The sequence below is a fragment of the Amphibalanus amphitrite genome, unplaced genomic scaffold (assembly GCF_019059575.1).
Source record: "Amphibalanus amphitrite isolate SeventyFive unplaced genomic scaffold, NRLGWU_Aamphi_draft 001100F_arrow, whole genome shotgun sequence".
NCBI classification, from domain to species: domain Eukaryota; kingdom Metazoa; phylum Arthropoda; class Thecostraca; order Balanomorpha; family Balanidae; genus Amphibalanus; species Amphibalanus amphitrite.
The window spans coordinates 29428-45357 of record NW_024882594.1 but is presented as its reverse complement, the minus strand read 5'-3'; the positions used below and the strand labels follow the sequence as shown (position 1 = coordinate 45357).

At 47.8% G+C, this 15930-nt stretch overlaps 1 protein-coding gene across 2 annotated transcripts; it reads right to left on the bottom strand.

Moving 5' to 3' along the window:
* Nucleotides 1–482: 482 nt before the first annotated feature.
* Nucleotides 483–5479, bottom strand: LOC122370116 (ubiquitin-conjugating enzyme E2 C-like). Of its 2 annotated transcripts, none has more exons than XM_043345389.1 (6): nt 5320–5479; nt 4187–4241; nt 3944–3971; nt 2119–2205; nt 1654–1858; nt 483–1433 (listed from the first exon to the last, which is right to left on the bottom strand). In XM_043345389.1, the coding sequence occupies exons 2-6, from the start codon at nt 4231–4233 to the stop codon at nt 1321–1323; spliced, it is 480 nt and encodes a 159-aa protein (XP_043201324.1). In that variant the 5' UTR covers nt 4234–4241; nt 5320–5479; the 3' UTR covers nt 483–1320. The 2 variants fall into 2 exon arrangements, with proteins under 2 accessions (XP_043201324.1, XP_043201325.1); XM_043345390.1 differs by having other exon boundaries at nt 4187–4254; nt 5320–5451.
* Nucleotides 5480–15930: the final 10451 nt, after the last annotated feature.

Genomic DNA, 15930 nt, shown 5'->3' with positions numbered 1-15930 from the left:
ACACGCTCCTGTGAACCGCACATCCACTTCCGGGATCTACATAATAAAACTTATATATAAAATTAATTCCATAAGAATTCTGATAAGCGAGTAGCGAGGGTTACAATTCGCCCGCACTTCCACGATCCCCTAGGTGACCAAGCTTGCAGAGCGCACGCTGCACAGCCGTGCCCCCAGAATCGCATTTAGCGCTTACGGTTTCGTTGCTTGTTGGGATCAAGGACGAGGCAACGGGAGTCAATATGAGCCAGGAGCCTGTCATTTGGACGGAGCATTTGGCTCTTGCATCAGGCCCCTCCCACCTCCATCCCTCGGAACCAGCGCCGAGAATAGTGCGATACTTTTTCACACACACACGAATCCTCGATAGAACAGGTCGCTCATTGACAAAGCCCAGGGCATGGACAGCATAACAAATAGCAAATCATCTAGGGCAGCAAGGCCCAAAATTACTTTTGGCGTCAACGATAGAAAAGACATTCTTTAGTTATGTGATCGTTTTATTGCATTCGTATCGATCGTAGATGCATAGTGAAATGCTAGTCGAGCACGGTTCTTTGGTGAGTTATTGAGCCTAACTGAGCCTAACTGCGCACCGCACAAAGAGCCAGATATAGTCTAATTCACACACAAATTAATATCAATTCCGCGTCGTATACGTCGTGACTGAGACCGAAACCCACGCAACCATTCCGTATGCAGTTATGCAAATATTTTACCAAATATGTATCAAATACCGCTAGAAGTGGCCTATCCGATCACTGTCAAGGGCGTGAAAATTACACAAGCGTACTTAAATGTATGGAAAGTTTGTTAGGCAGTTCATTAGACATAAGTGATGTTGCATAAAAAAACGGAGACGTATAGGAAAAGTCAAAGACAGTCAAAACAAGGCGCACATGCTCTACAATGCAATCGAGAATTGGCCATCCGTGGAATCATAACCGAAAAACTACGTATGGGGATGAGCAATGAGAACATCTCGGAAACACCATATATGGACAGGTTCGCGAGGCAGTGCCTACGAGACTGGGCTAAGGTCGGACCCGGGCTCCAAGGCGCCAGAATTACCAACAAAGCAGTGGTCTTCTGGCACTGCCGATGAGAGACAACACAAGGAACCGATGCGCCGCCTTGTCAGCGCTGCCTCACCAGCCTATCCGAACTCTCCCCGAACGGCGGCAGGGCCCAGGGACTGTCCCTAGATCTGGGACCAGAGACGGTCCAGGGGTCCGGGACCAGACGGTCCGAGACCAGACACGCCCCATGGTCCGGGACGGTCAGGGACGCACCTGGCCGCGCCTGCTGGCGGTACGTCCGTCACGACTGGCGCACGCAGCTGGAGCACCGCTCGAGCACGCTCTGCCGGAAGCGGCTCTGGTCGCTCCACAGGTCGGCCGCCTGCACGTTCAGCGGACTGCTGTTGTTGGGCTCTGAAACAGACAGGCGGCAGGCTGGTAAAACAGTGTATATGAGACATGAGAATCGAGCGTGTGGTGCGGTTGTAGCAAAGGGAGCGAGCTTGCAAAGCAACACCGAAAGGTAGAAAACAAATGGTTGCATTTCCGGCATGCTCTATAGAGCTAATATCATAGACTGCAGGTCACCCGCCCGCGAACCCGGCGGGCTGGCGGATCGATCGACGTGACTCACCGCCAAGCAGACTCTGTATGGAGAGGAGCAGCGCGCGCACGTCGTACGACGCCGACCACTTCTCCTTGAGGATGTCCAAGCAGATGTTGCCCTGCTGATCGACGTTCGGGTGGAAGCAGGGCGACGTGAAGCGCACGGTGGGCGCCGAGAACGGGTAGTTGTTGGAGAACTCCAAGCGCAGCTTGAACTCGATTCCCTCGTACACCTGTGGACCGGGGGAGACCATCAGCAAACAGGAGGAGGGCGTGTGGGCCAGGGCGGCAGGCGAGGCGAGAAGTCGGCGCGAATAGGCAGCAGCTGCTGGCGAAAAGTGAAGAGCAAAGAGGATGATTCTGATCCACCAGCTGAGTCAAGTGAAATGAGTGTCTCATCCACCACGAGCAGAAGTAAAAAGTTTAAGATTAAAAGTGCAGTTGCTGATTCAAACTAAACCTCCAGGCAGTGTGGCCCGGACCACTGGCTTACCGTGTTGGCAGCACCAGAGATGGTAGCCACCCAGCTAAAGAGGTTGTCACCATCGGGGAATGCAGAGATGCCTTTATCTCCAGAAGTCTGTGAAAAGAGATTATGGTTCAAGGGTGACAAAACAATCAGGAATGTGGATAGATACATCCACATTCATAAGCAATCACAAATACATCCACATCAAAGCAATCCACATAAAATACATGCTTTGTGAATATATCATATTACCACCAGTATAGCGCCTTTTGGGGCGACTAACGGAGCGAGCGAGAGGGTGAGCCTTGCACGTGCGAAATTTCGAGGGGTACCTCCAACTGACTTGTGCACGGCACCCTACTAACCGGTCTCTAGCGATGTGCCAAATTTGAGCACAATCGGCCCAGCCGTTCTCGAGATCTGGAAGCGGCACCCTGCACGTGCGCACGTGCAGAATGGGTCCCAACTGACTTGTGCACGGCACCCTACTAACTGGTCCCTAACCGTGTACCAAATTTGAGCGCCATCGGTCCAGCCGTTCTCGAGATCTGGAAACGCCCCCTGCACGTGCGCACGTGCAGCAGCACCCCAACTCTGACACATGGATATGCAGTGCCTAGTGGGTGCCTACCTACATGCCAACTTTCAGCGCAATCGGCCAAGTAGTTACCGAGATATTGCAACAATTACAAAAGTGACACCTCTTCGTTTTGCACGTGGCACGTGCATAAGGGGTCACCCACATGCATCGGGAATAGTCCAATACTTGGTAGAAGGAATGAAGCTACCCTACAAAAATTACCCCGTGTAAATCGGTCAAGTGGTTGCTGAGATATAAGCCTCGCAAAAGCGTCCGCACGGCCGGCCGGCCGCTCATACTCAGAAATTTCCGTTATTCTACGTAAGACTCCGCTCGCTTCGCTCGCTCCGTAATTAATACCAGTATAACGCCTTTTGGGGCGACTAACGGAGCGAGCGAGAGGGTGAGCCTTGCACGTGCGAAATTTCGAGGGGGTACCTCCAACTGACTTGTGCACGGCACCCTACTGACCGGTTTCTAGCGATGTGCCAAATTTGAGCACAATCGGCCCAGCCGTTCTCGAGATCTGGGAGCAGCACCCTGCACGTGCGCACGTGCAAAATGGGTCCCGACTGGCTTTTGCACGGCACCCTACTAACCGGTCCCTAACTGTGTACCAAATTTGAGCGCAATCGGTCCAGCCGTTCTCGAGATCTGGAAACGACCCCTGCACGTGCGCACGTGCAGCAGCACCCCAACTCTGGCACATGGATATGCAGTGCCTAGTGGGTGCCTACCTACATGCCAACTTTCAGCGCAATCGGCCAAGTAGTTACCAAAATATTGCAACAATTGCAAAACTGACACCTCTTCGTTTTGCACGTGGCACGTGCATAAGGGGTCACCCACATGCATCGGGAATAGTCCAATACTTGGTAGAAGGAATGAAGCTACCCTATAAAAATTACCGCGTGTAAATCGGTCAAGTGGTTGCTGAGATATAAGCCTCGCAAAAGCGTCCGCACGGCCGGCCGGCCGGCCGGCCGGCCGGCCGGCCGGCCGCTCATACTCAGAAATTTCCGTTATTCTACGTAAGACTCCGCTCGCTTCGCTCGCTCCGTAACAATGTGGAATTCATTCAATTCATTCATTGATGTGAAAGCGATGAAGAGCAAATGAACACTTCACTATAATGGGTTTTATGACTTACACTTAAACAAAGCAAAATAACAATGTGACAAATTTCATTGAAATCCTTAACAATGAACAAACATGAACAAAACTACATTTTAATACCTAAGGGAAATTAAGAAAAATATGACTGCTTACCATCAATGTCATCAGTTCTGCTTGAAGCCTGAAAAAAGGATGATATCAGAATGCATAGATAACATGAATCAGAATGGTATTCTAAAAACACCATTGAAAATCAGATACCTACATTGCCTATTTGGAATCAAAATTCAAGAAAATGATAGACAAAAAAATGTACTGAATAGTATCAATATAGGTAAAAGCTGCAGAGTAACAGCTAACTATTAAAATTGTCAGAGCTTTAAATAAATTTCTCACCTTTTGCTGACACTGTGCTGATCACGCTTGTTTCCAGAGAGACTCATGGTGTGATCTGAAAAGATGGTCTGGTTAGATGTTAATGTTATGACTCAGACTAGAACCCTTGTTGTTAAGTAGGTACACTGAAAATGAGGTACCTAAGAACAAAGTAGGCACTAGCTATTCTAGGAATACCTAGATACCTGATACCTACCTATTGATTTCATTATTCAGTAAACCATAGAGACACATGAGTATTGAATCTAAAGCTTACTCACATTGAAAGAAATATACCACTTTTAACATGGAGTTTTGAACTAGAATAGCAGTATGTAGCTTGTGCTGAAGCTAGCACAAATCAGGAGCTTTTACACCCCAATGATCACCCTATGCTGTATGCAAAGATATTTCATTTCTTGTTCCAAAAAGAGTGCCTTGTAGAGGAATGTCACTTGAAGAAGAATGTTATGTATTCAGCCACTTGTCGCAGTGGTTAAGCTCAGCCAATCAGCATGCAGGTGCTTTTGAACTACGCAATGTGAATGGTCAATGCATAAGCATCCGCACCACCACTATTTAACTGCTACCAAAAATGGAATCTAGTTCTCCCATATGAAAAGAAGTTTTAAAAAATGTCTTTCATAAATATTAGTTGCTTTATTTTCTAATCATTTAAGGCATGAAATCATAAAACTGGAGCAAAAAAATTAGCTTGAGGAAAGTTAGTGTGGTTTGGATAAATGATAACAATAGCACGCCGGCCTAATGCATATTTAGACACAAAGCTTTCAGAATGAAAATACCAGATACCTTGATCACTATGTTAAACAGTAGGTAATTGTAATGAGGACAGAAATTATCACCAGCAGGCAGCAGCTTGTACACAAATATAAAATAAATATAAAATGCTTAAGGTATTATATTTTGATTTGTGTTCAAGCTGTCGATTATAATATCTGTCAAGTTAAGTTAAATTCTCTATTTAAAAGTGATCAAGGTATTTTCATACCGAATGCTTTGTGTCCAAAAATACATTTGATGTTTTTGTAATCATTCATTCTGTCTTGGATATTTACATTCGTAGAAGCGCTTTATTTCCTCATCCTTTACTCACAGCATGGAAGCTAGATAAACGCAAGTTAAATACTTACCCAATTTTTCAAAAATTCAGTTACCGAAAAACGGCTGAAAATCAGCGAGAATCGTGTGCAGAGAACTCGATACTGCAAAAGCGGTGACGGAAGTGTTTGAAAATCGCGCTCCGCCGTTACGAAACTGCGCCACTGTATTTACTGCGCCAGACATGGCGATAATTTTAAACATTGTCTTCTAATCTACTGCAATATTATTTGCCTCCCCTATAATCTGCAGCAAACGTTCAACGCAACTGTAGTGCTGAGCTGTGGCCAATATACTGAAGCTACATATTAAAAAAAATGAGGTTTTGCCCTACGTTTCGTGTTTTGCTTTTTCATGGGCATATGAATTAAAACAATGTTTTATATAGGTATGGAATAAAAATAAATATTTTATTTCTTGTGCCCAGCCCATGAATATGCAATATGTAAATGCGAAACATCGGGCAAAACCTCATTCTTGAATATATATATAGAAGGAAACTACCTAGATCGGTAGTTCATCGGTAGTTGACCTAGATCGGTAGTTCAGTCTTAGTTAAAAAATTAAATAATGATGTCACCTAAACCTTGATATCTCAAAATCTGCCGATCTAGGTGCTACATACCTACCCAAATTTTGGCGAGCCTGCGGCGCGCCGTTTTTTAGCTTTGGCGCGACGGAAAAGTAGGCGGCGTAATCTGCACATCATATGACGTTTATGTAGGTCCACGACCACTAGGAAGAGATACATGCCTAGATGGAGCCACAGTGCGCCCGTCGCCGTACGGGTAGGTCCTTACGGCCATCAGCCGTACGGGTAGGAGCTGAACGAAAATAGATGACGCTGTTGCTGTCCTCAGCTCCATAGAATTGAGTGTGTCGGATCGCTAATACCTATCGGGAATAATGCCACGTCAGATGCTAAAGTATTTTACTTGACTGGTCGAAAACGTATCGATATTTGCAGCCGTTAGGGATTGGTATCGACTATCGGTAGGTAACGTATTAGTGTCAGACATATTAAAAAAACGTTCGATAAAAAACAGGCGGTGAGAGGCGTAAAAAGGCTGTTTATTTGATTTCCTGTACCTATCTACCTAAGTACTTGGTTCCAATGAGACCTATTATCTGTGACGTGCTGATGGTCTGAATTTTCCCTGTAGTGCTGAGAGGGCATTTTTACACACCCCCCCTCTAACTCGCCTCTGGGCCAAATAGGGACACGCGGCGCTCGTTCGGTAGCGTTCGGACTGGCGTTAAAAATAGCCAAGAAGGTTATTCGGTAATTTTTTAGTTCAAGCTAAAGGTCAGGTCACCAGTAGTCATCGAAGGTTAAATTTCGCCTTCTCGGCAATTTTTGACAAATCGGTGCATAGCATAATTCAGAAAAAAAAAAAACGAGAAAGCGCATACCAATTTTGAAAACTTTTTAAGAGCTTCCACGATATTGAGTTCACCGGCAACGTACGTCGTACTTCTCTTGGGAGACGTGTCAAAGGAAAAAATTGACCTTAACCCGCGCCCTGGTGGGGTCTGTTTATAACGCGACCTGGTGGGGGGGGGGGGGCTATTTTTTGCCCCCCTCGTATCTCCGAAACTACTGGACGGATCCGCAAAATTCAAACGGCGTTCGAAAGGCCTGTCAAATTTGACGCAGGAAACCAGATTTCATTGACCTCGGGGTCACCGATGACGTCACAGGTCAGGTCAAAGATGAAATGTTTCACCGTTCACGGGTCTGCTAGGGAATGCGCTATAACACCGAGGAAAACGCATTTTGTCGATAATCAGCGATAGGGCGTCAGTTGCCTAGTAGATATGTTGCTATTAGAGGTCACTGACAATACCAGGTCAGGTCACAGGTCAGGTCACCAAGGGTCACAGGTCAGGTCACATGAGCCCAACTTAACCCTCGCCCGTAAACGGCGATCTGCCACCTTCGCCCATGCAGGGGGGGGGGTTGGTGCGACCCCCCCCCCCTTGGCGTTTGAAAACGGAGCGTCGTAGAGCTTAGCGGAAAAGACCAACGGATTGCTCTCAACGAGATCTCGCGATTGATGGTATATTTTTTGGTCCTAGGTCAACATTTAACCTACTTTTGACCGGTCAAAGGTCAAATTTTCGGAAAAATAGACTTTTTCAACTTTCCGCGGCGATTGCGGCAAAACGGTGGGAGATATCGACTTGAAACCTTCACTATCGTGTTCCTTGATCAATTCTCTATCGTTTGGTATCCCAGCCAGCAATTCGCTTGGGCTGAACTGTGGCAAACGTCAGGCAGCTTGGGCTTAGCTTGGGTTTGCCCACTTTGATCAAAACCAATGCATTTTTTACTAGGGCTGAGCTGGGGCATGCCGCAGCTATGCCCACGTGCGGATAGCAGTAGCTCAGCCCGACATCTGCCCGCGCATCCAAAACAGGCTTAACTTGGGTGGAGCGCGGGCTGATCAAGCTGGCTGTGTCCTTCGGCTAACTGGAGTAAAGCCGGAGCTTAGCCATACTTGTTCGGCTGTTCGCGCATGCGCAGTTCTGCACCAATCATGTGCAGCGTTTGTGACAGTCTGTGCGCTGTGCGACGAAACGACACACCGGTGTTGGGGCATTTGGTGGTTGATGTTTGGGCGCGTGTGACAGCGCGAAGAAGGGATAGTGCTCACTGCTCTTATCAAGTGGACTGGCATGGAGTTTTACGGTAGGTAAGTGTATTGAATGGTGCGCTTGATCCAGGGGTGTCGATTTTTCAAAATGGTTGGGGGTGCTCAACCCCTGCACCGGGTGAAAGATTGCAGCTTTGACATGGGGCACAACCGTACAAGGCAGGGTTGGGTATCCCTATATGGTACTGATAATCCCGAGATTTTCACTAATATTTCCCAAGGGTAGAACGTTCTTCTTGGAGATCATTCTATTTCTGCTCGTCCTAGTTCTTGGCTACCTTATTACGTAAACATCTTTCCGAAAAAAGTGGTATATGTATTTGCCGGCAGCTCGGCAACAGCCCCGACACCTCTGTAATAAGGTGACAGAAACCGATGACCGCGATTAGCACCGGTGCAGCAGCCCCTGAGGCCCGCAGGGGCAGACATTGCGCGGAGGCATGTGACGGCCACCCACCGGTGACATTTGAAGGCCCTACACCGGCGACTCGGGCCCATCGGCGTCTGAGTCTCTAAAGACGACCCCACAGGGTTTATGAAGGTAACCACCGGCCTCTGATGGCCCTTTGCCGGCCTCTGGGCTCTGGCTCTGAGGGCCCGTCGCCGGTCTCTGGAGCCCCCTGCCGGCTTGGCAGCTCTAAGGGTCCGAGTCCGACACCCGTGTACGACGGACCCACACCAGTGTCTTTGCATCTTAACGTCTTTTTTCGCCCTTCTTCTTAAGGCATTTCTTTTCTTTACATCTTTATTTCATGTATTGTAAATTGCGTAATTGTTTTATTTTTAGTAGTGAAAGACTGTGGAACTAATTATTTTCCTCAAGCATAGTTCGTTAGTGGGAGTGGGACAAAATCATTGGGGGTGCTAACTGGAACATTTGGGGGTGCCCGGAAAACCATTGGGGGTGCTCATTTGAGCATTGGGGGCGCTGCAGCACCCCCAAAGGTATACAAATCGACACCCATGGCTTGATCGTATGTAAACGTCATGATTTTGACTGAGTTTCACGCCATCAAACATGAAGCTGAATAGCTGTTCAGCCTGGCGACTTATACCCTCGCTCAGAAAAGCCGCATTCCGTGCCTTTTATGTTTGTGAAAAATACCAGCACTTCTGGACCAGGAAAATGAAATACAAAACACAAATATTTATCTACTTATCACCGAGCACGCTCATTCTCTGTCCGCGTTGAAAATCGAATGATCATTTTATACGGATCAATGAGAAGTGCTTTTACAGTATTAATGCAACAATAAGCTATTTTTCAAGCAAACATGCAATGTAAATTAAACCAATTAATCTCTTTTTCAGGTACGTACCATTAGAGCAAATGGTTCCAAAAAAATGGAATAGTTATACAAACCAGGACCGGGTGGACGCCGCGGTCGCCCTCGCCAAGTGGTTTAGCGGAAACTGCCTGCTTATAATTAAGTAGGTATACCTACATATACGGAAACTGCGCCGAAAGCTGGCCGACCACCTACTGCAGATGTGTGTGTGTGGAGGAGCCAGACGCCTCTAAAGCTCCCATTCACCAGAGTGAAGTTCCTTATAAACGATTGTTTGCAAATTGCTTTATGTCTTATGAGCGATTACTTGCTGTCCTTACTTTATGCTTTCGGTTGAGTGTTCAACCAAGTATTATGAACGGGGAGGGAGGCTAGCGGGCCTTTGATTGTTTTATAGTTTTGATGGCGCTTTTTCATGACTCATGCCATATTATTGCTGCAGTTTGCAGTCCACTGTTTCATGTATTTGTGTTTCATTTGAGTGTCTGTAGTCGTTTGAAATATACATTCAATCAAAGTCAACCACTACTTTCCTTTCGCAATGCTCGATGACCGGTTAACAGAGCATATGAGTGACCGTAACAGTTTTAAATATGCATTGAAACCGCACAACCTGCTGAAAGTGCATTGGCTGCTCCTTGCTACTTGATCCAGTGTGAAGCAAAAGCAAGATGAAGTCAAGTCGAGACTTGAGAAAACAGGAGCCGTCACTCGAGCCGAGCCCGAGCAAAGCCACAGCAGTTTGCATTGTATAAACCCCATTCACTTCTATGGCTTAAGTCGGGATAGACAGGGCACACAGAGTGGGCTTGCCGGAGTTCAGCCTGCTCGGGCCCAGAGTAATCTCCATTATATAAATGGATTCACTGCTCGGGCTTAAATCGGGCTAACGCCAATCGTCGCTCAACTAGGGCTAAACTACGGCTGTCCGGAGCTCGCAGAGCGGGCATACCTCCGGCAGAGCATGGGCTTTAGTCGGCGTTTTTGTGTCATACGCCGACTTTAGCCCAAGCCCTAGCCGACTTTAGCCCGACTAAAAATCTCGGGCAATCCGCACTTGAGCCTGCTTGGGCCCGGAGCAAAATTGCTGGCTGGGATGTATTTCGTTTCCCTAGCTCTAAAAATGGCGCGTTGGGAGCGCCGGAAGTCGGCAAGGTCACAGTCGGCGGCAGAAATTCGAAAAATAAAAATTTAAATTTTTGAAATCTGATTGTATTTTTGGATTTGGGAGGTCCATTTGCTCCCTATAGAAGCTAATATTGCTGCATATTCCCATTGAGGTGACAAGAATTAGCAAAATAGTGGTTCGGGCGCTTTTCAAAAATAGTACCGGACGCTGTTCCTCTTGTGACGTCATAGCTCCGTGACCTGACCTGACCCGGTCAAGTTTCTTATACCATATGATAGCCAATACTTGCCCCAACATGCATGGGAAGTTTCATCACGATCCATCAACCGATGTCCGTACCACCGGCAGGAAACCTCGGGCGTTGGCACTCAGTTTGTGAAAATCCGGCCGGAGGCTGTTCCCTTTGTGACGTCATAACTCCGTGATCTGACATGACCCGGTCAAATTTTTTTTATCAAAAGATGCGCAAGGTTTGCCCCATAAGGTACCCGAAATTTGGCGGCGCTGCGCGCCGCCGTTTTTGCACTATTTCCGAAAAACCTCAGGGGGGGGGGGGGTTGCACCAACCCCCCCCCTACATGGGCGAGGGTTAATACTAAGGTTGTGTGATGCATGTTTTATGGCCAATTTTTCATTTCCAACTCAATGGTGTTGGTTATAAGACCATCAGGTACGGCTTAGGTCACTTTCTGGTGAAGTTCAGGCCAAGGTCAGGTCAAGGTCAGGCCAAAAAAGGTCAAATTTTAAAGTTGATAGTTTTGCATAAAATGGGTATTGATTCGATGCACCTCGTCACGGGGAGTCTAATGGTGGTCTTTGTTTTGCGCTACGGGGTCTAGAATTGCTAAAAATTGAGTTTGAAAATTTGACATCAATTTTGAACAGTTTTTTCGCTATAACTTCGCCAAAAAAAGAGGTATCAATCTCAAATTTGGTATGTGGATGGAAGGCGGTAAGGACTATCACATACCTATATTCCGGTTTTTGCGAAATTCAAAAAACTTTTTGGATTTTTCGATTATTATATCCAAAAAAAATATTTTTTGATTTTTGTGGGTCCAAATCCAAAAATTTCAAAAATCCGAGATAGCAGTTTTGTAGCCCTGTTGATTCTATAGCTTTTATGTCTTTATCATTTTTCTGTATTTGCAAAGCTATAGGCCTGACAGCTCTTCCCGCGAAACCCTTTTTTGGGTCGAAAACGGCAGAACATGACGTCACTCTGACGTCATTTCCGGCCAACCTATCATAGCCTTTGGAAATTTTTTGGTCACAATGTGTAAAATTGATGTCCGGGAGGGTACTGAACGTTTGGTGTCTGGTGACGATCGGCGCAGTGGTTCTGGAGATATATCGAAAAGTCTGGAGGGGGGGGGGCAAAAAATAGCCCCCCCCCCCACCAGGTCGCGGGTTAAAAGCTAAACTTAAAAACTTGACCCAAGGTCAAGGTCATGACGTGACTGGAAAAGATTGTGTTGCATATCATTTGATCAGTATCATTGACACATCCATCCAAGGTGTTCCCATCGCTCTAGCATATCGCTATCAAAATTTATTGTCCAAAAACTGCCAGAAACCTTTTATTATGGCCTGCAGAAATAAACTCAGTGACATGGGTGGAATTTTCCGATCAATGTATCATTTCCTACCGAATGTTTGAGAGCATAAAGTTCGTCCAAAAGAAGAGTATCTCAGGTAGGTATTGGCAAAACATCATGGGACTGAACACTGAATCGACGTCCAACTGAGATGCGCCTGGAACGAAAGTACCTCCCAGACCCGATGAGGCAGTCCACTCACCTTCCAGTTAGTTATATGGTCACTCATGTGAGCTGGGGGTTATGCCATCATTTGGGATCTAGACACATCTCGGCTTGCACCTGTTGTTTATTGCATTTAAGGGTAGTTGTCAGTCTGAGTTGAAAAACCTGATCTATAGGTAATTTGGACATTGTAATTATTTTGAAAATAGGTCACCACCAATAATCTTCGTTACTTTAATCAAAATGCTTCAGAAAATGTTACACCATTTTGATTTCGAATCACTGGTTCCGTAGTGGTGCCTCCCACTTGATGTCTATGGCGGGAGAAGACGGTGCAAGCCGATATGTGCCTGAATAAAGGAGTAATGGTCAATAAGATAATCATCATACCTACAGTTAGGCGCCTCATACGTTGTTCATCTTCAACATTCTTGTTCATGAGATAAGTGGTATTTGGGATAATAAATCACGTGTTGAAGTACGCTTTTTCGTGTCAGGTGCTAAACTTTTGAGGCGAAAGCGGATACTCTCAAAATTTCGAGTGGTTAAAGTTTCGCTTTTAAATCAAATTAATAGTTAACCTGAGCTACTACAAATTTTAAGTTATCGACGCTTGAAAACTGTGCCGTAATATGAAGTAATTGAATCAAAAAGAAGAAAAATCAACGAAAGAGAAACTAGCCGTTGAACCAAATACTCGGATTGAAGAGCAGCAGCCAGCATGTTGGACACCGTTTCCGCGCCATGACCATGGGCAGCTCGTGCTCCTGCCTGGGCGGCTGCTGCAGTCCTCTGCGCTCCAAGACGTGCATCCGCGTGGGTCCGCAGCCGCTACACCCTGCCGATCTGCCGCCCGAGGGGATATCCCAGCCGTTCCCCAACCCGTCACCGCAGGCGTCCAGGGTGTTCGTGGGCAAACGGCACGTGCACGGGCCGCGCCACTGCCGCTCGCCGTTCTGCGCCGCTGACCAGCGCCTCTACGGACTGCGAGTGCCGCTACAGGAGGGGGGCGGCGACTGAGGTCCCGGTGCCCCAGCGCCCTCAGCGGGGGCTGAGCTGCAGCAGAGGATCAGGCACACCGGACAGCCCGAGAGGGCCCGCTGACACCGGAGGACTTGTGTGTGACGTCTGAACCGCGGCCCATCCGCTACGTGACCGGGGTAGTGACTAGCGATGTAGCCGCGCAGTTTGGTAACTGATGACCGGTCGCGCTCGCCGACACATAATGCACGCCGGTGCTGATTGCCGCACCCCGGGATGAGCGGACAACCCGTCTGCCCGGTTCTCCCTGCACGAAGAGCGGTAATTGTGGACCGGTCTGTTTGTATCCGGCACCTGCTGTTGGAGGCGAGGCGAGGTAACAGCTCCAGCTCGCCACCCGGCCGGCTCATGGCCGCGAGGACTGTCCACTAAGCCCCCGTCCTCGCCGATCGCGTGTTCACATCCGCGCACGGCTTCTGAGAAGGCCGGGCGCCTCTCAGCCCGGCCGGGAGGGATGGAGCCGGCTGACCGGACCGGAGGGGACCGGCCGAGACCCGCCACGAGCCCGCCGCAGTGAAAGTCCTCTCCCGGCGGCGGCAGAGGCGCAGCGCCGTCCCTACCGCGACCTTGGCCCGTGGCCGAGCCTGGACCACGTTGACCGGACGTCGGGAGCCATACATATTCAGCTCACACCTCTCAGCGCCGGTCCGAGGCGGGCGGGGAATGTTCCGGGCCGGCTGCCCCGCCGCTGTGGTTCAGGGTGACGCATATCCGTCCTACCCTGTCACCGTATCAGGGCATCCAGGCGAGCGAAGGTGGAGAGCTGAGGCTGACGGGACATACGAGTGGGCATGTGGCCCTCCGGACACCAGACTGGATTCCTGAGTAGACGCTTGACCTGACCACCATGCGTCCGGACATCGGAATGGTGTTATACCGAAATGGAAAGCCCGTGCCGGTGTGAGCCGCACTTAAACACGGAGCATATATCGCAAAGCTCAGTTAATTTTCACGCTGGGCCGGTCCGTCAACCACCGACCAACGGCACCGTCCGACCTGGTCACGTGACTCCGGATGACCTCGACTGAGGAGAGGTCAACTATCTAATGGTCATGTGCTTACCCACCGCCATAACCTCGCGGGACCCACGGCATCTGGTGGACCACTGGAGTGGCTGCCGAGTCCCACCGGCACCAGAACTGGACACCGGCACTGGACCCGCCGACACTTGAACTGGACACCGGCACCTGGACCCGCCGACACCTCATTGCGTCACGGGGGCTGAAATCTGACACGACAGCTTACGGCCGCAAACCGGCGGGGGGTCCGGATTGGGGGATCCTCGGGCGACCGGCGACCTTCTGGGACTTTCGATCCGGACACCCGACTGCCGTCTTCTGCCAATGGGTCGGCGATGGAGGCCAAACAGCGTCCCGGTGCTTTTGCTCATAGCTATTTCCATCACCACGGATTATCAGTAGAAGGCCGAAGGACGAAGCCTGTTGTTTTGCAGATTCCTGGGACTGGTTTAGCGTACTGAGGAGTGCCCACGGCCATTTTTGTTTGTCAATCGCTGAAATCCTAAACCGGGAGGGACTTGCTTCGTGAATGGAGATATTCGCTCTTCGGAACTCATCCTCGTTTTTTGCTTAACTTTGGTGTGATTTATGCTCAAAAGGATTTAGCGGTACATGATCATTGCACGGTGCACACAATATGGCTGGTTTGCAAAAGTCAATAGTTTGCAATAGTTTGCAAATCGTCAAGTCTGTCTGCGGTCAACTTAAAAATCAAACAACGTTATTCAGCGTTTCATTTACATGATGCCGGATGAACTATCCCCCCTCATAGCCAGCCAAACAGTCGAATCGACCGTTGCACGACATTTGTTAAACGTTTGTTTTTTAAATTTTCATGCATCATCGCAGTCAATATATCAGTCTCAGTAATCCGAGTTGTTTTCGTGTGACATTTGAATTAGCTATCATAATCTGTTGTGCCATCTGCTATCAAAATCTACTATTTATAGTGCTACAGAGCGCTATATATAATGTCTAAATGTTTTCAGGCAAAGTAACATTCGTTGCTCATAAGATGATCGTTTACATGAAGAACCGTGCTTGTAATTAATTTGAGTTGAATCAGCTACAAATAGTGCGAAGGTCAACATATTATTTCAAGCCTTGTTCCAGGTCTTAGGTCTGTTGCAAGTCTGATCAACTGTGATCAAACCTATCAGTCTTTAGGTGCAAATATCCCCCATTAGCACTTTTGCACCTCCTGGAACCCTGAATTGCACCTCCTAAATGTACGAAAAATGCCTTATTTTCATATGTTATATTTGTCCTGAGCTCGTCTAGTGTGCTAAGCCCTTGTTTTAGCAAGCACGTATCCAATGTAATGCGGTATGAATACATGAATCTTATACCTAGGATGCTTGTGTAAAACTATTTGTCAGAGAGGCTCCTTTTCGATTAATTTATGATCAAGTGAAGTTTCCACGACGGGCTGTCTGGCGAATGCACCTAATTCTCACCAAATCTGCACCTAATCTACACCAAATGCGTACCAGATGGTTGCCGTGAAAACGGCTATAATTATGCTAAATGTTGAACTCTATTCTCTTATCGTTCCACTTTCGTGCATTTCCAAATTTTCAGCTTAATAATTTCACAATTCTTTTTTGAAACACTCTAAGCATCGTTTTCAGGCTAGTAATACGACGCAATTATGATAAGTAAGCTACCTCACGATGTTTTATTTTTCCACTAATATCTCATTTCTGGCCATAACATCACCCGCCGATGGACTCAAACACTTCCAC

Coding starts and splice junctions, on each gene's coding strand:
- LOC122370116 (XM_043345389.1), bottom strand. CDS start 4,233: ATGAGTCTCTCTGGAAACAAGCGTGATCAGCACAGTGTCAGCAAAAG. Junction 2,206..3,943: donor CAGAACTGATGACATTGATG/GTAAGCAGTCAT, acceptor CTCTTTTCACAG/ACTTCTGGAGATAAAGGCAT. Junction 1,434..1,653: donor CATACAGAGTCTGCTTGGCG/GTGAGTCACGTC, acceptor TGTCTGTTTCAG/AGCCCAACAACAGCAGTCCG.